This window comes from Ischnura elegans, chromosome 3 (assembly GCF_921293095.1).
Source record: "Ischnura elegans chromosome 3, ioIscEleg1.1, whole genome shotgun sequence".
In the NCBI taxonomy this organism is placed as follows: domain Eukaryota; kingdom Metazoa; phylum Arthropoda; class Insecta; order Odonata; family Coenagrionidae; genus Ischnura; species Ischnura elegans.
In genome coordinates this window covers 104,648,293-104,675,508 of record NC_060248.1, presented here as the reverse complement: position 1 = coordinate 104,675,508, position 27,216 = coordinate 104,648,293, and the positions used below count along the sequence as shown (strand labels likewise).

Genomic DNA, 27,216 nt, shown 5'->3' with positions numbered 1-27,216 from the left:
CTTTTTGATCGAAATCGGGTCTAGTTTTAAAGATCGATGCCTCTCAGTCATGACACGATCCAATAGCAAGATAAGCTCAAGGATCTTGGTTTTTGTTTCCATTTTTTTTAATGCTTGCAGTTTTGATTGCTTGAACCCCTCAAGGATTATGACAAAGAGTACCAAAGGGCAATATTTGAATACAGTATTGGAAATGGAATGCTATGAATTATGATTAATAGAAAATGAAAATATATGTCGTTTTATTGGAGAATTGCGTAAGTAGCTTGCCTGTAAGTCGCTTAATGGTACGTAGGTTATGAAGATAAAGAATTATCCGCTGCGTTGGGACTGATAGTAGTTATCACGAAGTGCTTTATCGGAAAATTTTGGGGAATTATTACAAACAGATAAAAACATATTAAGGTATCCACCCCAACATGGCGACGTCGTGATCCGTGAATAAATTTGCTAATTTTGGCGACATTGATTTACCGAGCAGAGACGCTAACCCACTCGATGCTTTACATCGACTATCATATGTTGGTGATTATTTTACTTGAATATTATTTCTGTTTCATAATTATCGCCCTTTTTTCGTTTATTTACAGCAATTACGTTTCGAACAATGAGCAGCTAAGATATCCCTGACGGATTATCCTTGTGAAAAATCCTTGTGTATTTGTGAAAAATGAAATGAAACTTTATTGCGATATTTCGTGATCCTTACGAAAAACAAAGCTTGTTGTACCGAATTAGATTGTACACTACCTTAGGCGTATGTCCCACGATGTATAGTAGAAAAAAATTTAAAATATCCTAAAAAAATTCAGTTGGCATCCGCGGTCAAAATATAGAAAAAAGGCAAAACAATGTTTCCTTTGGAGATGAAGATTTGTGGTCCGTTAATTTCCATGAGCACAACATCTTCTTCTATCCTCTACTGGGAGATATTTTAAATAAGTTTATTTAATGGGAAAATCTGCGTTCAACTTTTTAAGAAATTTTCATTAAGGATTTATTTTTATTGAAGGTGAATTTTTTCTATAATGCTCAATGAGACAAACGTTTAAGGTCAGTTGCTGCGATTAGAACTTGGATTTTGTGAGGGAGAGCAAAGTCACTAGAGTTTTTACTTGGAAACGTTCAACTGTTACCGGAAGGGTGAAAAAATCAAGTAAAGTGACTTGTTTTTATGCTCGTAGTGCGAAGTATGCTGTATGAAAGTCAGGCCTGAGAATGGAGTACTACTCGTTCCCCGAAACGTCGTCAGCCTTAAAGATTTCTCTGAGGGGCACCCAAGCAGCCCTCTCTAATATCAGAATACTATTGGCAAAAAATGAAAAAAATACTCCATCCTAGTAGCTGAGGGAAATTAATAAAATGGGAGGTAGTAATAAACGAATTTGGTGATACGGGAGAGAAAAGGGTTATCTGAAGGTAGAGAGGGAGGTGGATAAACAGTCGCAGTGCGAAACATGTCAGGATACAGTGGTTAAGACGAGAAATTTCTTTTTCGTGATGCCCGCTACTGTTAAAGGCGATGTGAGATCGTGCCTCGATCCGCCCTTAGCTGCGGTGACCGGCCCAACCCACGGCTCAATGAGGAGGCGCGCTTGCCTTGATGGATCGATGAGGCGCAGCAGCCCAATGGAGTGATGCAACTTCTCACGAGACTCGTCTGTCGTCCCTGCGTCCTTCCGCCCCACCCCGTGGAGGTCGGGAGATGGCACCCGGTGCGTGTGCGTGAGACCATTTGCACCTCCTTTCCCACAAGGCGCCGCCGGACCCAATGAAGGTGACCGTGATTCGATATGCATCGCACGGTGGGTGTCGTGGGAACGCAACCTCCCTCACCATATCTCCGAGTTGTAGAAATCCGAGTAGTGGCGGCTTCTTATTCTTCGTGGAGGCGGTTGCCTAAGAAATTCCATCGAGGGATCACCTTCTTTTGCGTTTTTTATTGCTTTTCCATAAAAAAGATCGCTCGAAACGAATATTTTGCGCTGTGGTTGAAATTATTGCGTCAGTTTTGTTCAAGTGGTGGTGTGCATAAAATGTATGCGTTACACTCTTTGGTTTTTGATGAGTTACTGATCGTCAGTTGACAAAGGGACACTTAAGAAGCTTGCGCTTTTTTCCTACATACGTCTGCGTGAAATTAAAAGAAAAAGTTTCTCTTGAGAAGTCGCATCACTCCCGCTCGATCGGTCTTTTTTGTGACTCATAGCTCGTTGAATACTCCGTCATCTTGTTGAAAACTTCAGGGTATATCGAATCAAAATTTTTCTGTCTCAAATTTGAATAATTTGCATCATTACTCCCTCAAATGTAAAATGTTGACGTTTGAGGTGTGAGAAAATATTGACAATGGTCCGCTTTGTATACTCTGAAAATTGTTAACGTTAAAATTGTGAAAATTGTGCTGAAATGTTAACGTTAGTTTCGAAAGAATAATTCGTGGGGGAAAAGGCAAAACACCACCAGTCGCAAGAGTGTGATGCGTCATCTTTAAGGTACTAATGTGTCTAAATAATTACCTCAGAAGTGGAATAAATTGGAAGCGTTGCCAATAGGGTTGGAATTTATTGATTTTTAGACTATGAAAAGAAACTGCGCTCAGTCTAATACGAAGTGGATAGTAATTAGACATTTTTTCCCTGAACGATGAAGTTCACTTCATGAATCTTGTGCTGTCTATTCCCTCAGAAGACTTCTCTAGTTTTTGCCGATCCTACCGAACCTGTTACTGCATTTTCCGAGCTTATTTACCGAAACGATGCAGAAATTTTAATGGAAAAATGGCGCGGTATCAATTTGTTTGGACCTTGCGTACTTGTTTCTTCTATTGCAAGGCTTTTTACTCGACGAAATATTTGTTTTCGCTACCTCTCAAATAGCGCTTGAATGAGGGAAACTACGGTTTTTTTTCTGTGGCGCGTGAGTACTTGTCCGTAAATCGGAACAACTGAATAGGAAAAAAATCTAGCCATTGATTATTCATTCTTGGATATAAACGTTATACCTGGCATAGATGCAAATAGGGCATGAAGTACGGCAGATATTTATTATAACAGCTGATTATTTTATTTTAAGGAGCCATTTTTGGCCCTTCGAGTTACGTAAATACTCTCAATTTTTTACTTCTTGATTTTATTAATATTTAATTGCCTACCCTGTGGGCCATTATATTACTTAGCCTTATCGTAATTCACTCGTTTCGCTGGATCTCATTCTCATACATATTTCGTCTCACTGATCCTTGCGGTAGTAATCTTCAATCATTCATTTTTTCCGTGCTACTACTAAGAATGTTTGTAATTTATTCTTCGTGTTGGACGAAATCGGTGCGGATGTAGCGTTTTGATGTCAATCTAATTATTGTAACGCCGCTCTGGGGAGATAGACCGGTGGAACTGAATATGGGAATTCTTTTTCTATCTTCTTGGTTGTCCTTGATCGTAACTTTCGACAAATGTCACAAGGGCGTTCTCACCCTTTTGTTTTATATTCAGGCCCCTCTTTCAAAAGGTCGCATCCCGCATTATAATATTTATGTATTTAAATGATCTTCGCTACACTTTAGCTACCAGTTTTCTCAGCATTTTTCATAAAAAGAACTAGTTTTTTTTGTGTGAGTTTTTAGAGAGTAGTTTTAAATTTTTCCCATTGGTAGGAAATCATTATCTTCTACGTATTTGATTTTCCAGCTTAGTTGGAGGCCTGTTTGTACTCGGTCTATGCCTATGATTTTTGCTTGTAAATATGGTAGAATATTTCCTTTTTATCCCTCCTTTTCGGTGAAAGTGGTGAGTCTCTTATGCTAACTGAAATGTAAAATGATTTTAACAGGTCAGGGAAAAGCCAAGGAATCTCTTCGATTGCGCGTCAGGGAGAATACGTTTGACTGGGGAATCAAAGGTGCCGCTTCATTATTGGCTAGCTAAGGTCGTGCCTATTTTTAAACGGAAATACTCTATAAATTAGCCGTTGCAATGATATCGCAACAAAATATGTGCCGCCACTACCGCACTGCTAGAATGTTGGTTGCCTTTCCTCGCTGTCACTTTCAGGAACGAGACGACGGAAATTCAAATACGGTGTTTTTTCAGCAATCAAGATTTAAGAGGAATTTCGCCGGCTCATTTGCCCCAAGCCTAATACGCGCTTGTACTAGAATGTTAGTGGTGCATTCCATTTCCTTTAAAATTTACGTTCTATTGAACTCCCTCGACTTTCTTCGCGCACATTCCTTTTCTTCGGTATCACCCTCTTACCTCCTTTCCTCCGAAATTACGCAATTATTCTTTTACTCGTCACATTGTCTCTGGAAACTTGAGAACAATAGCATACTAGCGGAAAGCAGCTATAGATATAATGCATTATTTGAGCGTAAGAATGGTTGAGAAAAATGCGGAATACCTCCAAAAGCATCGGGTATTTTTCTTTTAGAATGAATATTTCTTTCGTCTCCCGCTGGGTATTTTGAGAAGGAAATCCGTTTGGTGTTGTTATCTCGTTAAAACATGTCAATTAGAATTTATTGGAACGCTTCCGAACACATGTTGCCATTTAATGCACCATCTATACCACGGAAATGTGGCCGTCAGGACCCACATCTGCGTGGTCACCCGCCAATCCTTATGTATCTGGACGACGAAAAAATATGGAGATGGTTTGCCATGCTTGAATGTCCCTCGTCGACCAAATAATAACAACCCAGTTTAAAGGAAACCTATTTTTCCTCAGAGCGACAGTGGCGGCAAATGTTGGGATACTTTTCCCCCATTAGTACATTATAATTCATTATAATTGAAAATTTTACCTGATTTCGGAAAATGCCTTGTATTATTCGTAAAGAATTACGTTTAAATAAAAAATTACATCTATTTTAAAAGAATTGTGGAGTTTAGTAACTCATACATTCCGAAAATAGTGTGATGGTCGAAAGCAAAATGTAAAAGAGTCGGGGGAAGCGAAGACGGAAAGATACGGTAAATTTGCCTTTGGAAATACAATAATTCAATATAAAACAATTTACTCGTTGTTTTAATAAAATTTCTGAGTTCATTGTAAATAATCACGCTCTAACAATAATTTTTATGTATTTGCAGAAGAATATTTATTTTGCTGAAAATTATACTTCTGACTTTGTTTCTCTGTTGGTCTGGGAATGTCTTCGGAAATGTTCTAACAATCTACCAAGTAGCCTTGAGTTTTCTTAATGTACGTTGACCCCTACTGGACATCTTCATTTGCTCGCGATATCATTCCCTCTTGCGTCGTAGTAAAAAGGAACTTTCGAGCTGCAGACATGCCTCTCTCTTGGTGCCCTCCCAACCCTACACAAGTGGGTCTCAGATTCGGGAGTTCTCAAGTGGTTTCGCTCGCCGAGGGTCCGGTTTCCATTCAAGAGGCGACGAGGTCATTCGCGGATGTATCCTGCTCGTGGTTTTGCTGGCTAAGCAGGGAGGGTGGAGCAGCCGTTCGCCTGTCATTCTTCACTTCCCCCGAACGCTTGGAAGAGTGAATGAATTGCGGTCCCGTCTCCCTGCGTCTTTCTTATCCCATTTTCTTCTCCATGAATCTTAGGAGGAGGTACAAATTCGAGTTAATTCATTTCATTTAAATTCAGTTCAATATAAAAATCGAATTGGTTGTGCATGTATAGTGTATCATTTTTGCTCAATGACGTTTTTGCCCTAATATTCACCGTATATCAATGGATTTTGGGACTATACATCCTTGAAACTATATTCATATTGATGCTGAGAAGGCGTGTCCCATTTTCAAGGAGTCGTAATATTTCCGTGTATTGCCCCATTGAAATTTTTGTCTACTAATTCGGCAAAAGAAAAGATAATTTGTCACTAAAGGATGCAAAGTGGGAGTAAAATTCTAGAATCTTGACGTTTACTCTTTTTTTACGATTACGTCCTTAAATTGTACTGCTTCTTGAAAAATATTGAAATATACAAGTTGTTCCTCGTCGGAAAATCGATTGATTCGTTATTATGTATTGGCTTCATATTTAAATGCGGGTGCGCCCAGCCTCATTCATTCTTTTGTGTCCTTTCCTGCAAGAAACTCTATTTTTTTGTCAATATACGGTTTCACCTTTGAATTGTAGTTTCTGGTCGTGTCATAAGAAAAAAATCTTAAGCAAATAAAATTCTCTTTCAATGTGTTGTCTATATATTTCAATTGCTTTTGCCTCTATGCTTTTCCAGCCTCGGTTTTCTTCAGTTTTAAAATTTCGTCTTAAGGGCTAATAATTTAAGTAATTCGTTGTGCAAACTCTTGACCGTTACTACTCTTACCCCTTACTAATCAAAGTTTTTTTTAGTCTTTTGTTCATAATTTTGAAAATTAGGGAAGCTGAGACATTTTTATTGATTTAGATTTCTTTATATTCTCCCTCTCCCAATGAGATCTCTGACGGGATTCGGCCTTTGGCACTTAGTTATAGCCAATTTATTTTAAGTATGCATTATTTTCCTATTGGCTTCTATACGGCCTCAATGCTTTTCAGAGTGAAAAGATTCTCTCTAAAGTTTTCAATTTTATTATAGTGTATGTTTAAAAGTTTATTTTATTTCCTGCTTTAAATCCCTCAATTGGAATAATTTTAACGATTCGGTTGACATTTTATTCCTTTTGTCATTATTAAACTACTGCCCGGAATGGAGCGGCTGGCGCATTGTCATTTAGTTTAGGTTTATCGTTTCGTGCAATAAATTTGAATGGCATAAATCAAGTCGGAAAGTTTCGCGATAGATAGCTTGTCCCTAAAAATTATTTTCCTAGGTCAGATAATGATTTCTTCGGAGTAACGTGACTAAGTGGAAAACATGCCGCATACAGATCAATGCATGAATCAGCCTGGGTAATTTAGTTAGTGCTTGTATTCAGCATCATCTCTTTTTATCACGCGATTTCCAAATACCGCTTCTAAAAAATATTTTCTTTTAAGAACGATTTTCCGCTCATGAAGTCGTCAATTTTAGGTGTGAGTAATATATTGTAGTTTATTTTTAGTCGAAAGTATAGAAATGTCCGCGTGAAATGAATTGATTTAACGACACCATTCTCACGGGAACCCCTTAACTTCGAAACGCATTGTGTACATACGGTTGCATAAGACGATGGTATTTTTAAATGGCGGTAGTCTTTCATGCTTCTATGTAAATGGTCGTTACGCCCTTTCCTGGCTGCGAACCGAAATTCCATGTTTTTCTGTGGAGTCTTGAGTGTCGCAATCCAGGTTCACCGACTAGCGGTCGTTTACGTTTATCCCGAAGGCTTTGTGAGTGATAACACTCCGACCTCGCTGTCCTTCGTACGAGTTGCTTCGACGGAGAAAGAGGCGCAGGCACAAGGCGCGGGAACAGGCCACCCTTTCTTTTCCACACCTAGTCTCTCCATCGCATGGCTGCTTGCACATGTTTTGCTTAATTCTTTGCCGACCACAAACCTCTTAAGGCCGCTATATACGGCGAATGATTTCATTCGCATGATCATTCAGTGAAAATTAGAACATGTTCTATTTTGCTCGCATGATCCTGTGAATGATCACGTGATCATTCAGCATTCATCATATAGCGGCCTTTAAGACGCCATGGCTTTATGTATGAAAGTTTATGTTGGAAACAGGGCTCCCGCTCAACCGTGTGAACCTTAAAATTGTTGATCTTAAACCTTTGTTTGGAAGACCGGTAACCAAAGTGTTCATTAACCCTGGCAAAAAATTAAGCACTTCTTCACTTCCCTGCCACCCCGCTCCCTACACTTTCCCCACACACAACCTTAAGCTGGCCCTGAATTTTGTAAGCGATAGGTGACGTCATAAGAGATTTTTTCACTTTCATTGCTGTATTTGCATTCACGGCGTCTGTTTGTTAAATTTTTAGTTAACGTGCGGCCGGTGATTGTTACGTGACCAATATTTCTTACTAAAATGGTTCGTTAACGGACCGTGAATTTGAAGACATTTAGACGGTCAAAACCTGGAAAAAACCGTGAATTTTATAATTTAGCTAGAGTGGGAACTTATTGGAAGGGAGTAGTTTTATATGTTGGTTATATAGTTTTCACGGGTACGTGTGACGGTTCTTTAAACTTTGATCCTATTCTGGTTAAACTTTGATCCTATCGGTTGCGTAATTAATAAACGAGCAATGAATAATTTTTGCAAGCATTTTTCTTTCAATTAGATCGCCAGTTTTGTGTTTGTTGCTCAAAAATGTAAGTCCCGTAGGCCAGATGTTATGAGGTGTATTACTTTCGTCCGAAGAAGTTTTCTCGTATCAGCCACGTTTTTCGTGGGACCGGAAAAAACCGACGAATCAGTTGGGTGTCATGTTTTTCTGGTTTGGTTTGCAAGTGTAGGAAGACTTCCTAGCTTGTTAAATAAATTTAATGCGTAGTAAAACTTTGTTCTGCGTCATCTAATACGAGGGTCATTGCTATTAGAAGCCCTGTCTCTGCGACCACTAAGGAATGAAAACTCGCTGAGTTAATTTTATAAATGGTGAGGGGACTGGCTACATTCATTTGATAAATATGATGGCTATCCATTTCTATCTCGAACTTACCCAAGTAATGCTATACAGTAAACAGAATCGTAATTTTTTCTAATTTTTAAAAGGTAGTATTGCGTAATTTTAATTACCAACGTCGTACCTAGATCTCGGTCATATTTTGGCCTTCAGAATAACATGACTTTGCTGGCTCTAGTCAACTGCTTTTCCAGTTTTATTAAATTTTATAAGATTATCTTGTGTTTCTCATCTTGTGGAAATTCTGACCTTCATTCTAAATTGTGTTGTTTTTTCCCAATAAACCAAGGAGGAACAAGTATTCAATGCTTTGGAACAAGTATTCAATGCTTTTATTGGCAGCTACAACATTTTTTTCAGCTACGCATTGTTCAAAAATTAAATAAAACAATAATAAAAGACGTATTTAACTATGCAAATATCACAAAGTATCATATGCTTTTTAATGATTTAATGATCCTTGAAAGTAAATACTTTTATCCCAGTGTAGATCTAAATGTTCATTGCAGTATTCTATGCCTTGAAATTACGAGAAAGTGGTGAGTTACCAAAATATCTGGCCTAAGAAAATGAAATTTCGAAGGTTCGCTTGCATCTTTTTATTTCGGGACGAAAAATTCAATATCGATCATTTAATACTCTAATTTTTTATAATCTCTTCACGTTGTGTGGCACTTCAAATTAAAATTCCCTACCTATGCTGAGCAATATCGTACGAAGGTTGGTTTTGCGATCAGCCTTTAGCGGCTCCGTGAGAACAGCATCCGATAGGACAAGGTCATTGGTACGGATCCTCCAGATGCTGCCCGCGGTCTTGGTGTCCACCTTCCATAACGGATCAAGAAGTGCAGTTGGAAAATGCGTTATTTCCGACTGTACGCGCTATCTTGTTTGACGAAGAATCCCCCGCAACGGCTTTTGCATATAATGATAAAGCGAAAGCGTTTACCTCCCGACATGGAAACATCGTGAATGACGCGATTCAAAAAGAAACACATGGGGCCGTTTGCAGTGGGTCAAGGTCTTTCCCCCTTTCCCCTCTATGTTCTCTCCTCTGTATTTAGGCTAAGGCAAGTATGACACAGTTTATAGGCGCCAGGTGGAAAAGCAAGAGATAACATAATCGCCAGGTAAATTTTCGATGAAAGTAAGGGACTGAACTTATTATCTTCCGTTTGTTGTATTCGAAGCAGAGAATAAAACTCACTTTCTCGGAATAGCTGCGTAAAATACCCAATAGCTGCGTAAAATACCCCGAAAATGGCCCCAGACATTCTCCGTAGCTGCATCGTGAAAAATGAATTTCACTCATACGATTCTTTTTCCATGCTCGGTAGAGGTCGACCTAGACCATAATGGACTCTTGTGTACTATTAATATGCTTGCAGCGTTATGCTCTGAACCGTGACCTTTTCGCTTGTTTGGTAGGCTCATGGTCATTCCTCCGTTGGGAATTGCAACACATCATTGTTTAGAAGCGACTGCGACACACATGTATTTTTACTCGTAATTCATCCAATGTATATTCACAACCTTTTTCAGTAACAGTACTTGCTCTTTTAGGCTCGCATTACTGGCCATCTATTTCCCTTCCGTGTTCGACTTATGTACTTCTTATGCTGCGAAAAATTACATTTTTCCCCAAGATAAACAGTTATGAGAATATAATTGTCCATTCCTCTCCTAGCCTGGGTCATTTGGACCAACATAATGATGTAAAACGTGAAATTTTATAATATTCCATAAGTGATTACCCCAGGAAACTAACTAAAGTCCATTTTTACTGCTCCAGCAGCATGCTGAGCAAACTTAGTCTATTGTAATTTCAGTTCTACTTTCATGTGCTATCATTGTGGTCAAAGGAGCTTTACCACTATAAAAGATGTTGATTTTACGAAATAGCACTGCGTTCTTTTTTTCCTTAAATGTGGCCCTGTATAATTTTAACGAAAATTAATGCTACTATGCTATCGAGCTTTGAGAGGAGCGTAATTTATAGTCAGTAAAGCACTTGACTTCTAGTCCAAGGGTCCCGCATCAAATCCTGGATGAAGGAGGCAAGTTTAGGATACCCTTAGCAAAAATTCTCGAGTTGCGAGGTGGCCCACAACCCTCATACCTTGAATGTGTGAAATTCACACGCGTGTGGCGTAGTCAGTGGGAACCAACCTTGACTTGAAGGACTGAGTGATTTAATGTCAGGGTTTGCGTGGAAACTGGATGCCGAAGCTATTTCCAATGCATTAAAAAAATCCCGTTGCAAAAACAACTTATGAAAGTTCTTAAGGTGAAATTAGTCGCTGGAGTGATGCATCATTGTGAGCAAGCCGAGTTTTACAGGAGCCTTAACTTCTGCTGGGCGATACTTAAAAAAGTATAAGTAAGTTAAAGGTATACAAATCAATGTTCAAGTATACCAATGTAACTCTTTTCTATGCTGAAATAAGGTTTTCCATTCGTAATTTGGAGAATATCAATTCCCTAAATTTATTGAAGGCCTTTTAGTAATAAAATAGCGAAATGGCTAGCGTCTACTACGACCAAAATCTGACTTGTTAATTAATTTTAGTATGTACTGGGGTACTATTCCGTTAAAATTTACGTGGCTATTTTGATCAATCCGGGTTTAGTTCAGGACTTTTTTTACGTAATTTATTCTCCCTAGTTTTATTTCTAATTTACCCAATAGTTTATAAGTATAAAGACTTGGATGAATGACACAAATTCAAGAAAGAAATTATCTAAAAGCGATGGTGAAGTGCTGCATACATCCCAGGGGTCAGCCACATTGGTCCAATTCAGTTTGAGTAGCTATTACTAAAAAAATAATAACAATAAAATGTTTACCGTACTATTGAACTATTTTAATACTAAAATTTCTTCTGTTATTTTCCTATTTATTTTAAAGTTAGATAAACGATGATGAATTTGATGATACCGTGGAAACTATCCTGATTAGAATATTTTTACTTTTAAGACGTTATGGCGTTAATCACTCCGTTATATCGTTTATGGTTTATCGATTTAAATATTTTTCAAGCCACACAACCATAAGCACATTTCAAGGCAATATATGGGGCAAATCAATAGTTCTACAAATTAGAGTAAATACAATAGAATGAGGCAAAAAAATCGAATTAGTCCCGGTATATTCTCTTCTCATTTTCAGTTCGGCGTGCTATTATTTATATTTTCTTCGTTTTCCTCGTTTGCGGAGTTACGCTTTTCCAAATTATCTCGTCATTTTCGGCACGTATATGATTTCTATACCTCCACTTTTACCTTCGGAAAACTCTTGGTCCACCATATTCGTAAATTACCTCGTTCCATTTTCACTGTTTACCTTTTTACTAATTTTAAGGTCTGTTCACCCGACTATTCCAATATATTAGTCTAAGGTTGGTTATGTTCCATCTTTAGTGTTGCGTTTGTAAGTTCTAGCAGAATTAGTAATCAATAATAGTTATACTTTTTCAAAGAAGAACGCGCCATAGCTGCAATTTCTCTGAAAGTTCCTAAATGAATTCGATTAATTTATTTTAAAGTTTATACCTAACAATATACCTTCATGGTGCCTACCCTCTTGCCGGGAGTCACAAATACCATAACCGTCGCGCAAATAAATTATTCACGTCATGATAAAAACAAATTCACTGAATAATCTCTATCAATGATGGACTACATCCAGGAAAATATAGGTCTGATGTTTAAGTAAGGATCAAGTGTTACAAAAGTAAAAATTTGGCCCTTAGTTAAGTGTCTTTCTTAGTGATCTATTTATTGGGGGAAATCCTTTATGGGCCCGCCTCTTAAGGGTCAATGGTTCTCCATAAAGGCGTCCCTGAGGGAGCTAAAAATGTTCGAGGTATATCACGCACATGCCCTTAAACTGCGCATACCTTGCCGTCGGAGAGCAACGCCTCTGCTCCCCATTCGCCGGCACTTGGACGGAAGGGGGTGTCAGGTGGGGAGGCGCAGGGTTGAAGACGCCCAAATTAGCTCCACCCTTCCCGGCGTGCGCCGAGTGTTGGTCGCGCTTTTTGATGTCCCTGCTGACGGACGGCACTGCTACTCGTATGTAGTAAGCTCCCCTTCCCTCGCACCGTCTACCTAATCATGCTCCTTTCATATTGGATAATGCTTTCGTTACGCGACCATTTTTACACGTAGAGAGTGAAATGACAGATAGCGTGTAAGCAAATTTTAATTTATTTATTGATCGACCCGTTTAGTGAGATGCTGTGCGCCTATCATCCCGGCCGTGGTTCATTTTTTATTATGTGGGCCTAATTAATGTATTTTTTGAACGTGAGACTAATGCTCTATTTAGCGATAGCGCGGTGGGTAGCCGACCCTGGTGCATTCGGTCACATTTTTATACATCCAATGTTTATAATTCAGACTAATGATTGAATATGCCTGTGTTGCCTAATTGGTAATTTTAAGGCAGAATTCATCGTGTGAGATGTTATTTTGTCAAGGTGCGAGAATGTCTGGATTGATTTTGTCGAAATTAAGTTGGTGAACATTAAACGTGGTGCAAAGATAGGGTGGGAACAGGTGAATAACACACTATTTATTTCGTGAAGTGACCATCCAGTGTCGGCTGTCAAAGTCCTTTCGATTGACTGCCCATCGGACTCTATGTGATAATGGCTTTATTGCCAGCTGAGTTGCGAAATAACATATGGGTGACAAAAATTTCGTATTTTTATAAATATTTTCAGTATTTTTAGACTATAGCTTTGCCTGTTACTGGGTACTTTCGTGTCCTTGACTAACATCGCTAGATAATTCTCGTATTGACTCAAAGCAGGAAATGTGCGGTTACATACCTAAAAGGCACTTCGATTAAGGTTCAATTTTGAGTTGTCTTTTGTTTATCAATGAATGCGGTGGTACTTTTTCCGCGAATGATGAGATATTGTCTAATGCATATACCAGTTGCTAGTATTCCTTCGCTATTCGTTGGAATCCCTACTCACTCACAAAGTCGGGGTTTCTGATGGCCGTTGGATCCTGCTGTGGTAAGTGTTATAACAGTTTTCTTTTTCATTCTTAATAATCTGTTATGAGATCAAACCTTTCGCATCTGCTTCGTGGTAGAACTAGAGGAATTCAAGTTTTCAGTGACGAGCTTGACGAAAGTCTCTTTCAGCCAGTTATCTCAAGGAAAAAAAAATATTCGTCGGCTTGCCACATTTGCGGTCCCGTAGTGCTATTCGGAACACACCATTCAGTTTTTTATGGGTTGCGAAAACCGCTTTTCCACGGATTTCCCAATTTAAGCTAGCATGAGTAGAAAACCGAAGAAAATATATCGGTTTTCATCTTTATGTTATCCATTGAAATATTTGACTCTGGGTACCTGAAGAATTCTAGCATATTTATCTTGCATGTTTTTGTTACGATTATATGCCTTTTTATTGCAATTAGAGGATTTTTTCGTGTTTTTATGATTGTTCATCTTAGAGATTTTGAATATGGCAGCTTTTCTCATTATAAATCCGTGGTTATTTTGTTCATAATTAATTGCTGGGTCCCTCGTCGCTGAAAATCGTGAAGACGCCCAATCTTATGTCAACTGAATTGTATCATTGCAGTTCATGAGGCACGAGATTGATACTATTGGTGAAAATGGATGTTTGATAGTAATTTTAAGGCGTTTTTAGGGCCAATCTTGCATAAGTAATATAAATAGATAGATAGAAAAATACTTATTATTCAGGAAAAAAACCGTGAGAAAAAAAATATATACGATTTATTTGTCGAAACCATTTATCTCGTCAGAATTCTTTGAATTAATTGCGCTTGAACATACGACGGTGATAGGAAAATGAATTTAATGTTCTTGCTTTGAAATATCCTCTTCTATAATACATCGACTATCGACGCAGAAATCGATCAAGGAATTCCATTGTACATCTATTCAGTAATCAGCTTTTAGATTTAAATGAAGTAAAAACTCTAATTAAAATTAATGATAGTTTTGTACTTTCGGCACAAATAGCTTGAAAAAATAGTCATTGCAGGAAACAGTGCAAGAATTGAACTGTCCACATTCTATTAGTCCTTACATTACTTTTTGGCAGGTGAAAATTTCTACTATAGAAATAATATTTCTTGAAATTCTACTTTGCAGTTATTAAAGTAATTTACTGTAAGGAGGAAAAACTATTTCGTACTGCTATCCGTTCGGCAAAATAGCTCTCTAAATGTATGCTTCTGATGGACCTTGAAACTCATATTTTAATAACTGTCTGGTAGGGAGTCAGTAACCGAAACGTCGGCGCTCTTAAATAATCTTACCCACGCGGTATCCCGAGAAGAGTTTTTGAACCATGCTCTGCATAGAGGCAACCAACCCAAAACCGTAGTAGCCGTGAGAATTGGTAGCGAGTCGGTACCCGAAACGTCGGCGCTCTTATATAGTCTTACCCGCGCGGTATCCCGAGAAGAGTTTTTACATGTTGTTCACCGGGAAAGTGTAAAATCTTGCAGAGCATGGTTGTTTCTGCACGTGTGATTGTTGAATTGTTAAATAACCCCGATTTAAAAGGCCAGTGTGCCGTTTTCGGTCGTATGGGAAAAAAATAAATGATATAAAATGATTGCGTGACCCTTAGGCGAATAATTCGCCGCGAAAAAAACCATACGACCGGTTGAGCTGGATTGATGCATCGTCGTAAAGAGCCGCAGATCAGAGCGGGAAATATCCTCCCTCTGTAGTCACCCTGGTTGATCATGCTAGAGATTGAATGCAGCTGCTCTCCGAAGCGTACAATTATCCAATCGCGCTGACTGATTGTGAGCAACTCCACTCTTGCGTTCGTCGTTTAAGAAATGAGCCAAGGCGAAGGCATCACTCTCATCTCGGCGATCCATCTGGACTAGCGGCCAAGCCGGGGACCAAAGGAATCGCTTTCCACGGACAGCTCGCCTTTTTTCACCCGTAAATGGAAGTCCTACGTTTCCTTATGGTCCAAGGATTTCCAAAAGAGCGGTCTGGAGATGGACGAGTGAGGTGCCCGTTTTTGTCTCTCATTCCTCGTCGCTCGCCCTCCAGAATTGATTCAGAAGTGCCTTTTATTGGAGTTCTGGTGAGAAAGTAGTGCTTGATGTCCTTGACGGCTTCACGTGGGGGCATCAGCCTGCCGCGGAGCCAGACATCGTCTTGAGATGTCGTCGTCCCAAGGGATTTTCATCTTCATCATTCCAAGAGTCTCCGAATCGAGAGACTGGAGAAGCGTTGCAGTCCTGAATCATTTTTCGCATCGTTACCACTCGTCGTCCATGAGTAAAATCCTACTTATCGGAAAAGCTAAGGTTTATAGAAGTAATTGAGTAATGTAATTGAAAACATTTCCGTACGTTCTCCGTGAATCTTTCAGTGTGTCCGTGTTGGCCGATTAAAAATTCTCAACCGGCTGTAGACCCGAAAAGAGTTCACTTATCAGATTTCCAGGATAACCTTAAGTTTCTTGGAAACATATTGGACCTGTGCATATTCAATCATTTGCGAAAGAATTATACTGGGAAAGTACCGAGTCGATCTCCACGAATACTTTATTCCGTAAGCCCTTAAAATCTCCCCGGGTTGCGTATTAGCTGTTTGCTGGAAATCGTTGCGTGAAACGCCGCGCCGGTTCCATTACTTTCATATAATTCGCTCATTTTGTTTTCTATACCGTTTCATAGTAAGAAAAATGTAATGATAACTGTTTCATCTTACATCACGTACGCAGCAGAGGAATGTAGTATGTATATAATTTTCATGTTTTTATTTGAATGGCATACGCTTTTATTCAATGGGATATGTCGATCTTGATTTTCAAGCCGTTTAACATGCCACATTTAGTTACTATACATATATGTTACGTGAACGCATACATGAGGAATATCGTGCTTACGTGAAGGGTTTCTGTTCCTGCATGATGACTGAATCCGAAACAGAGCCTGCACTAAAAATAAGTAGGTACATTCGAAATCTTTGTCATAAGTATGCTGTTTCGAATCCTTTCCTTTGTTGCATAAAAACTTTCTCTGTTTCGCTTTTGGTTTGAGAAATTCTTTTGGAAGAAGACTTGCAACAGTTCGTGTGATTGTTTAAGTGAAATTTCCGTGGGTCAGTTGGTTTTACGAAGCACATCGAGGGTGGAAAAGGGCTCTCATTCATTCTGGGCCCCAGTTTCTTTTTATTCGTTTGAAAAATATTTTAATCGATTCTCATCGTTGAAAGATATTCATCGCTTGTGTCTGTCTTGGGTGAAATGTAAGTGGGTACCTTTCGCTGGTAAGTGGAGAGCTTGTGGACGTTATCACTCGTTCCGCCAGTTAGTAAAGTTCATCTCGATGTGATTTCGAGTTATGGCCACTGAGCAGCCATATGCAGGTCACGAAGCTCGACAAAAGTGACCTTGGAGCGCTCCAATAACTCAGTGTCAGGTGCTAACTTTCAAGGATGCTCCAATTTCCGACCCCCGGTCAATCACTGCATGCGAGGATTTGTTGCTCCCATGAACATACGTGATGAAGTGCTTGTTTCATGAGTTGATTCCAAATTGATTCCTCGGTCTTGCTTCTCATAAATGTTCGTTAAATCGTGGCAATCACGGTGATAATACCATTTAGGCAGGGACGTAATGGCAAAATTAGCCGTGCCGAACGGCTCTTTCCTTAACTTTTTTTAGAGGTGAAATATTACTCTGTCTGTTTTTTAATTATAAGTTATTATTTATTTTTTTGTTTTGGTAACGAATTTATGCATTAGAACTTATGAGGCAACAAAATCGATAAAAGTGTTATTTGGCTATTATGTCTTTTGTTAATCAGTGCCGGAACGACGTTCCGGCGCGTTCCTGCACCATGACACCACTGCATTTAGGTGAAAAACTTCCGCTCGAATTTTCTACCGGGTTTTAACCTCAATACTGGCGACGTATTCGTGTCTAATCATACTTAGAAACGTCAGCCAATAGGGGCGATCTGACCTGGTGGAAGACTAATTCCGGGTCTTTAATCCCGAAGCGTTAGCTACAGCTAACATCAGCTAATTAAGATCGGGGCGGTCTGGCCAGGTCGGCTGGTCGGCGATCGCCGAGGGCCCCGAGCTTGGGAGGCCCCTCAACATTCTTATCAGTAGTGAAGTTTACATGAAAGGTACAACAAAAAAGAGTCTCATTACTTGAATCTAAATTTTTTGGGATGATAAAATTCTACGTTGTCATTAGCTGCTTTATTTACAGCATACTAATTGTAAGTGTAAAAAGATTAAATAAAAAATAAATAAAGGTGTCAGTAGATAAAAGGGAACCATGCGCTTTCTTGAATGGGTTATTCGAAAAGGTCATTTTAAAGGTTTTTTAAAATCATATTGCAATTACGAGGAAAAAAGTCACTAAATTGATAATGGAACCATAATACATTATTGTAGTTTGTAAGCTTTGAGATTCTCACTTTTCGTAGTATTTTTTCTAAACTTTTATGTAGTTTTTAAGAGCCAGAATATTGTCAAGTCCATTTATGGGCATGCAATTTCCTAAATTTTTTTCAGGGGAGAACCCCCGAATCTCCCGGTTATGAGGCCCCCACCATAAGCCCCAGCCGAGGGCCCCCAATCACCCCAGACCTCCCAATGGTTATAATAATAAACGTAGAGGGAGTCGGTTATTTCTTCGCTATCTTGACCTAGCGACCGCTTACAGGAACCGGAATGAACCATTAGACAGTGGCGGATTTAGTAAGAGGTAGTATTTTTTCCGTAAAGCAAATGAAAGAAAACATCCTGAGTTAAAGTAACTTAAAAAAGCAAAAGAAAAAAGTTCTGCACGGAATTCAATGGCATAATAAAGGGGGTCAAAATTTTAACATCAACATGGTTTAAAAAAATCGTTTATTGCAAAAATCATTTCTTAATGTGCCTATAATGGAGGGGGCGCATTATAAAAAATAATTTCTGGAATAAATCAAAAGATGGTAATCTTTTAGGCAGGGTTGGCAAGTGAAACGAAACGTAAGTCAAATCCAGTAAAATTTTAATAGTTTCATATCAGGGAGCGGAATGTAGAAACGAAATGGATTTAAACCGGGAGAGCTAAACTCAGGGTCTAAACGAAATCGGAGAAAAAACTACTTCGGGTCGAAACTAAACTAAACTTCTGGGACGAAACGAAACTCAGATAATGTTTCGCGCCGCAGGGACCATGCGATTCACCTTCGAACAGTTAAGTTTTGACCCACACACCGTGTACGAAGTATGGTTTAATGAAGTAGAGGTTCCGGCATTAGATGCATGGGGCACTCATATTTTCACCACTAACAGGAGGACGGAAACTGGCCATTTCGTTTCGTTTCACTTGGAAACCCTGCTTTTAGGTGGTTCTCCAATGAAAGTTGTAATTTCGCCTTCATAAAAACAATGTTTTAAAAAATTGATGAGTATATAAAAGTCACTTGCCTACGCATATCAGACCATATCGGTAAGTGATGAACCGCACTCCCTCTGCCCCCTCCCTTCCCGAAAATAACGACCTCAATCTGCCCCTGCGCCCAGATGCTTACGTGTTTTTAAGCAGAGTACGATGGAGGAGTCGTGAATCTCTTCTTATAGTCCTTTTTGTTAATACCGTAATATATCTGGGTGTCTTCGTTAAATATGAAAAGTCTTGCTGAAGTGCCGTTTCTTGTATCCATGCGTTTAAAGTTTGTCGTCTACGTACTCGGTTAACATTTTGGGTCGACTATCATTTCAAAATTTGATATTTACATTCTAACCGTGTATTATTAAGCATTTGTTGTGTATATTGACGATACTTCAGGTTTTATCTTCGGCGGTGACAGACTTAAAATCTTCTGTGTGACCCATATCTATGCACCGCTTGCAGAACGTTCTAATGATCGTCTGTGAAACAGTCGTTAACCTTTGCATTCGCTTGGCTTCGTCTAGGAGTAGGGTAATCCAATAACGCATCTCCCGCTCCACATTTCCATCGCTGTTGATTCCCAAATTCTCCTGCTCCTCGCTTTGCTATATCAGGTTACCAGCGTAGGGTTCCTGTTGAATTACAACGGGTCATTAAGACCATAATATGGCTTTATATTTATCAAATCAGTGGTTTGCTGTTTTCAGTATGTTTAAGTATAAAAGTTTTCGCTTTTGCATTTGCTTTGAATGCATGCCTACGCCTTTTTTCTACGGTCATGCAATATTTTGGCCTCAGTACTTTTAAATTCAACATCTCTTCAATTTTTAACCCATGGTTATTTCATAGTTCTGTTATTACTTCTCATTGAATTCAACTTTTTCAATGCTGAATTTCGATTAATTGAAATAGTTGTAAGCGCAAGTGGTGTAAGTGACGGTAGTTGATTAGGTCAGTCTAGATCATATGATTTACTTTAGCTTTATTGTCCAATCAGGCTTCCACTGACCCGTTTGAGGTTAAGAGCCGGTTAATTTGTCTTTGGAATTTATTGTTCGTCTTGAGCGAACTTAAATTAATGTAATGGTGTGTTTAATTTTTGTGAAAATAAGGGAATAGCCGTATAGTTGTGCGTAAGCAAAGTTGTAGCGAAGTTGAAGCAGTTAATCTGTGACCGGTGCAGGAATTTTTGGTTGTGGATATCATTGAGCCACTTATCTATGAATCTACCTCTACCCTGTGGGTATTTTGAGCTACTATCATTGCAGCCAACTTGTAACCCCGGCTTAAGAAATGAGCGGCGTGGGGGGAGATGGTTAGCCTAAGGAACTCGTCCAACCCACACGTTCCATTCGACCAGGAATTACCTCTTGGCTTGCGGATTCCACCTTCGCCTCTCGTTCCGTCACTCGTGGAAATGCGAAAGGCGCGGGTCGGGTGTGCTCCTGGTCCCGTGATTGGCCGCGTGGAACACGCGAATGTGGCCGCATTTTTAGAGGTGTGGGGGAGAGGAGGGGTTGGGCTCTCTGCGTTCCCGGAAACTGAATCCCGGCGCTGATTCACAGCCTCTTGGAATTCTTCGGCTTCGTGGGTTAGTAGGCAGGACCCGGATGAGACCCCGAAGCGACGGGGTTATGCCTTAGGGGCACAGTTTTTATTCTTCATCCCGTGGACGCGGTTGAAAGTGGCAATTCGGTCTTTCTTCGTTCCGTTAAGTCCCAGTTTACCTTTACCTTTTTCTCCTGGCGCCCCATTTTTTGCTTGTTACTTTTGTTCGAGGTTTAGGACTAAATGCCCCGCTTAATATGCCGATTCCATCCCTTTGCTGTCCATATGTTCAACCGAGTGTCCATGAATCTAATGTTGAATTGTGCTGGTATTTCTACGTTTCTACCGCTGTGCATGTTTCCGTCTCATGTGGGCTGAAATACCTATTTTTTAATTATTACTAACGCCGATGTAATGGAAAAGAATATCGAATATTTATGAAATTCGAAGATTCCGGCAATATGGAGTTTCTCCCTACTGAAATTATAATGTGCCCTTTTCTGCGAAATTATTTAAATCCGGTTTCAACGTAAAAACATCATATTTAGGGATGCTGAGATGATTATGTGACAGCAATACCCGGATCGGATTAACAATGATTCTGAGATGATTACACGTTATTATTTCGGTATATTTAGTGTTACAAAATAATGTGGCATTGAATAGTGTGGAATTGGGTGATGGATATTCGCTCAAGACCCGCGTTTCCACGAGATGATGAAGGGGAAAGTATTTATGAGAAATATGAGAAACTAATTAACAATTATAATTATGGTTGTGTGAGTGATTGATGAGAGAGGGAGTGAGGTAGAATCACCTAACGAGTCTTTTCAATGTTAGCAGGAGAGAATTCAAAGTGACGTACAATTGAATCTAGAGAAAAACTTAGCGTTGGTTTTCCTGGCCTGACACCTTGCAAAATCTCGTGCCTCACTCCGAATTTAAATGGCGGGTTCGTTATGCATTCATTTTTTGCGTGTCCACCTTTTTTTATTATAGCACCCGTGAGAAGTCGTCCTTGACTTCGTCTGCTGGATAACGTACCTCCTTTATCGTCTGAAATGTTTGGGTTCAGTTTATCACTATGGTTCTGCTTAGGTCATACCTCGGGATATCGTCGAAATACTGCGAGTTGGCGCAGTCTCCTGGCTGGCGTTTAGCTTCTAGAGGTCGAAGAGAAGAGGGTTTTTTCCCCATGGGGGTTAGGAGATTGCCGTAGGTACATACGCGACGAAATCATGAGAAAATAATACCCGAGCATCATCATAGACGATCTCAATTTTTTTGCGTCACATTCCTTCGTATAAATTAATTCCTCGCGCTGTTTTTCTCTTGCGCAGCCAAGAGAAGACTATACCTTATGCAAGATCTGCAGTGGCTAGCGCTTGATGAGTAAAAATCGGGTCAAATATAACCATTAGCGCTTAAAGCGCAGTTACCCAAAACCTAGGCCGACCCTGATACCTTACTTAATCAGTAAAGGTAATGGAGAAACTTGAAGAATGAAATAGCTTATCATGGGCGTACCCAGCGAAGGGCAGGAGAGGGCAGCTGCCCCCTCCCAAGAAGCAAAAATCGCAAATGCCTTTAACGAAAATAATATTTTTTAAAGAAAATAATTTTAAAAACGAATAAAGGGCTGTTACAGTTTCCTTAAAATTTTGATTTCATTCATCTTTTCCATGCATAAATCTTACCTGCAACTTGAAAAACCATGGCTTCCCCCACAGTCTTGATCCTGGGTACGCCCTTGTAGCTTATGAATAATTGTCTTAAAATCCTGTTAACTTGATTCTGTTATGCAAGCTCTTGTCGAAAACCTCCTTGCATTTTCTTCTTGAGTAATCATTCCTTTGAAATAAAATTTCAAATCGACATGAACAACATGAAAACGCTGTCGTCGTAGTCATTCATCAGACGCTTTACATGATGGGGGAATTGGCGATTTCAATTGAGTTCCCATGCGCAGCAACCGATACCTTTCTTGACTATATCTACTTTGAAGTGTGAATCCGGCCAGCGTTCTTTCTCAGAATTTCGTCACTCGGAACGACGGAAAAGGGACTAATTAAGCTCTCGCTACAGAGACCCAAAACTCAATCTTTTAGAGAAATGTGGCTGAAATAAACGGCATTGAATAAATTAAGACATTGAAGAAATGGAGAGAGCATAATCGATGAAGTGAGGTAGCTTCAGTCACATGATTAGCTTTTTCTTGTCGGTTTTGTGGGGCGTTGTGGAATCCTGCTGCCGGAGGGTGGGACCCCGCCGCGTGTGCATCCCCTCAAAGAAGGGCAATTGACGATCCCCGTCCGCGGGGCCTTGAGTGGTGGCGCGGTTTATACAAGTGCATGCGTTTCTCGCTGTGGGCGGCGTGCCCCATCCTTCCATTGGCCACTTCCCTTTCATTCGACCCCGTGGATTGGAGGGTCAACTCCTCGTACTCCCCTCGCCCCATCATACTCGCTCATGACTGTCCATCAGCTACTTGAGACACAGAGGAAGAAGAGCTGACCCTCTCATTCGTACCACCTCAGCTTAAAGTTCCTAGTCACCGTATACACCTTTATGGCATTGGAGGAAAGAAGAATACTCGCATTTCCCATCTGATAAAAAACTTACTCATTCAGCAGTCTCCAGTGGCCGTTAAAAAAATACGTTTGTCTCTGAAGTATACGAGCAATAATGGATGATACGTCCACATTTGTTTTAAGTTTTATTCTGTTTGGGACACATTCAATCTCCATTCACCTAAGCAGTACCACACTTAATTAGATTTTGAGATCACTGTTTCTTTGTACTGATTACTGATTTTTAATCTCACACTTGCAACCTTTTTTCATGTCGCTCCACTTAGCGGACACATACCTCGGGCACGACCATCTTTTTTTGTGAGGAAGTACTCGCTTAAAAATTATCACATCATCTTGAACCTTTTAGGGTACATTAAGCAGACTGTTGCCTGAATCTCATGTTTGATCATTTTATCCTCAAATAATTTTCTCACATGTACTTTTTTTAATGTTTGATATGCAAATGTTGGTCAGGGTCAGCTCTATATTTCCTGAAAATTTTAAAGGATAGCATAATTAGAGTAATCCATTGAAAGGGAGGTCCTCTTAAAGTAGTAATGTCATTTGTAAAATGTGTGCTGTCTTGAGGAGATAATTTTGAGTTTGAGAATTCAGTGGATGTAATTGAAGTGGATGACGTTTATGTGGAAAGAAATCCTTAGAATAAATGTTATTGAATGAGAGCCAAATAATCTGATGAGATTTGGCTTAAATTAAGGGTGAGGCAAATATTGATGGCCATACATTATAACTTATTATCAAATTGTCAAATTTTATTCTCCAATAATATGTGTGTGTGAGTAAACATTAAGACTCTTGGTATTTTTTAATCATCATATTGGTCTAACAAATTTCAAAATTGGGGCGAAAGATGCAATAAAACTTGCTCATTTGTATATATATTACTCCGGGACCAATGAGATGTCACCAATTTGATCAGAAGAATTTATTTTTCATAATTCCTCAGTAAATTTCAAAACAGAGACAAAAGGGAATGCAAAATTTCAGAACCTTGTGAAAAGATGAAAAGGTATTTTTTTGTATTATTACGCTAACTTCTTAGCAAAGAAGGCAATAGCCTTCCAAAACGCCACATTTAATTTTTTGAGTGCTCTCTCCTCTTTTTCTTGTTTGTCCGTCCATGTGTACCGTATGCATTGTGTTTGTTTGCATTAATGACTTCATGCATCCCTAATAATGTATTTAATTGAAATAGATTTAAGAGTTTTGGTCATCCCAATAAGCTCATGAAAAATTTCATTATGCAACGAAAGCTCTCATTATGTGTTTACAAACATTGATTTTGTAAGTAACCTATTGTAACACACCAGTACCTAATTGCTAGTTTTTAAACATCAATGCTGGGCAGAAATATCCATTTATTTAATTTCACTGACCAACTCCATAATGATCAATCAAAGTAAAAAGCTTCATTTTCATTTTAAAGTAACAATGTATGTATAATTATAATAGTCCATCCTGTTTTCGTATGCTTTTAAAGTCATCAAAATAATTTAAAGGTATTTTCATTGGATGAGTATCTTTGATATTGTAAATACTGCAAGGGGTTAAATATATATTTCTTTTGTTTTTCCAGGTAAAATGGATGATGTACTGGATAGTTTTTGCACTCTTCACATGTGGAGAAACCATCACAGACGTATTTCTTAGTTTTTGGTACGTAATATTGTTATATAAATTGTTTAAGTTAAGCATTATGCATGTTAAATTTCTGTTGCTAATGACCACGAACCATTGCTGGTAAAGAATTTTCTTGAAATTGTTGACTCATTTTAGTTTCTTTTCTTAGATTTAAACAACTCTTCAATCTCTATGAATGTTAATATAACCTCCTAACTTATTTCCTCTTTGGAAAAGTGTACAATGTTAATCACGACCAATTTTTGATATCTATCTGTTGAGGTTATCCAAAGTAGATGGATTTCCTATTATTTGCTGATTCAGTGAACTTAAGGACATTTCAAATAGTAGAAAGCTAACCTACCTTTGCACACCAGTATTTACTAGTGTCTGACTATTAAAGTTTTTACCAATGTGTCAATTTTCAAATGTATTAATTCATTTTTGTACGATTCATAAAGTGTGTGAAAAAATCTCATTGGTCGTTTATATTCAATATTTATCTTCTTGCAGGTTTCCATTCTATTATGAAATCAAAATTGGATTTGTACTCTGGTTATTGTCTCCTGCTACAAAAGGCTCAAGCATACTCTACCGCAAGTTTGTACATCCTATGCTGACCAATAGAGAACAGGTAACATTATGCATATTCAATATTGAACCATTAATATTTAAAATGATCATTAACAAAATACTGTTCCATGCCCTTGCATAGTCAACACTGTATATAGTTATGCCTAGTGAAAGAAGCCATTTATTTTTAAATTATGGAAGAATATAATTTGGGAAGTTGCTGTGATTATTGATGCTATCTTACCATTACCTTTGTCTCTGAATTGCACTTTTATTAGTATGCCGTAGTGGTTAATAAATTAGCCCCGAGTTAATTGCCATGTATAAGTACATATATTTTCAAGGATTACTTAATGAAGTATAGATCTCAAGGGAGTTGACTGATAGTTTAGGCATTGCCATTTTTTATCTCCTTGATATTAGGTGATTGTAGGTAGTGAATTTTATAGACAAGAATGCAAAATATATATAGGTTGTGGGTAATGCTCGTATTTTTAATTGACACTGTCCTCAGGATATTGGGTTCGTGTGGTGGCTAGTGTTGGCTTCACACCGCATGGGCCTGGGTTCAAATCCCTGCAGGGGCAGAGAATTTTCAGTTGTCACCCGTTTGAGTGTTTTGTGGAGGACACTTCAACTACAGCACTCTTATCTCTCAGATGGGACGTTAAGCTGTGATTCCCTTGGAGCCTTTCATTAAGAGCAGGCTATTGCCAATGCTGGGCTTTTCTCTACCCTTCTTTCTCAATCTCCCCTCTCAAATATCTTGTATAATGTTAGACACGATGTGGTGGAAGTTCGTAATATTGTTGAAATGACACATTGCAATATTTCCACTTATAGATTTATTTTACACTACGCGTTTCGTCATTACAACGACACACACTTGAAAATGTCGTTGTAACGACGAAACGCGTAGTGTAAAATAAATCTATAAGTGGAAATATTGCAATGCATTACAACGACACACACTTGAAAATGTCGTTGTAACGACGAAACGCGTAGTGTAAAATAAATCTATAAGTGGAAATATTGCAATGTGTCATTTCAACAATACTCCCCTCTCAACCTTCCCTCATGGTACAAATGACCTTAGCTGTCAGTCACCTCCTCCAAATGCCATATCATATTTTCTTCTATGTTTTACAGTGATTTTTGATATCTGGCTTATGCATTGTTTTCTCCGAATCAATTGTAGAAAAGCCTTAGGTCAATTACTATAATTTTCGTAGTTATGTGAGACGCATGGTATATCACAATATGCCCTCTTTTGATGTCACTAGGGACTGTAGTTCCCTCAATGGGCTGCATTGGATCTTATACAGCTTTGCTTTGTTGCACTTACAATGAAATTTTATTATATTATCATAATTTTAGCTGTACTTATGTACATACGTGATAAATGCACCTTAGGATATTTAAATTCCTTAAGTGTATTGAGTGGCTGGGTTACCCGCCATTATGTCAACCCAGGTACTGGGGTTGAGATAATAATCATGCAACATGCATAGTTAAAAAGGTCTTTGTTCCCATCCACTGGGAGATATTAGAGGATGTAGGAATACTTGGTAGAGGTAGACCCCTTCCTAGTGAAAGGGTTGGTGAACAGTTTTTAAGAAAATGGGGTCAAATTTTTTTCATGGTTTGTACCAATCTTTAATATATTTTGTCTATTTTTTTATCGCCATCAGTATTATTTTTAGCATGATTCCAATAGTTTGGTGCAGTTGAAATTAGTTTTTGTAAGAGCAACATTGCCTATATGTAGTATGTAATCTTATTGTAGTATATATTTATTCTATGGATATTTGTGAATGCTTTTAGACTCTCGGATTATTTCACAAAGAACTGCCAAGATGATGTGTCCAAAGCCAAAGAAGATGGTGGAAACTAAACTGTTTGCAATTTGTTATAAATATTACT

At 38.8% G+C, this 27,216-nt stretch overlaps 1 protein-coding gene across 3 annotated transcripts in view; it reads left to right on the top strand.

The window, feature by feature from the left end:
• Positions 1–27,216, top strand: part of LOC124156305 — a 98,983-nt gene that overhangs the window by 44,704 nt on the left and 27,063 nt on the right. For all 3 annotated transcript variants that reach the window (XM_046530770.1, XM_046530771.1, XM_046530769.1), the window contains 2 exons: positions 24,677–24,756; positions 25,234–25,354. In XM_046530770.1, the coding sequence (XP_046386726.1) occupies positions 24,677–24,756; positions 25,234–25,354 (201 nt within the window). The remainder of the gene's footprint in view (positions 1–24,676; positions 24,757–25,233; positions 25,355–27,216) is intronic.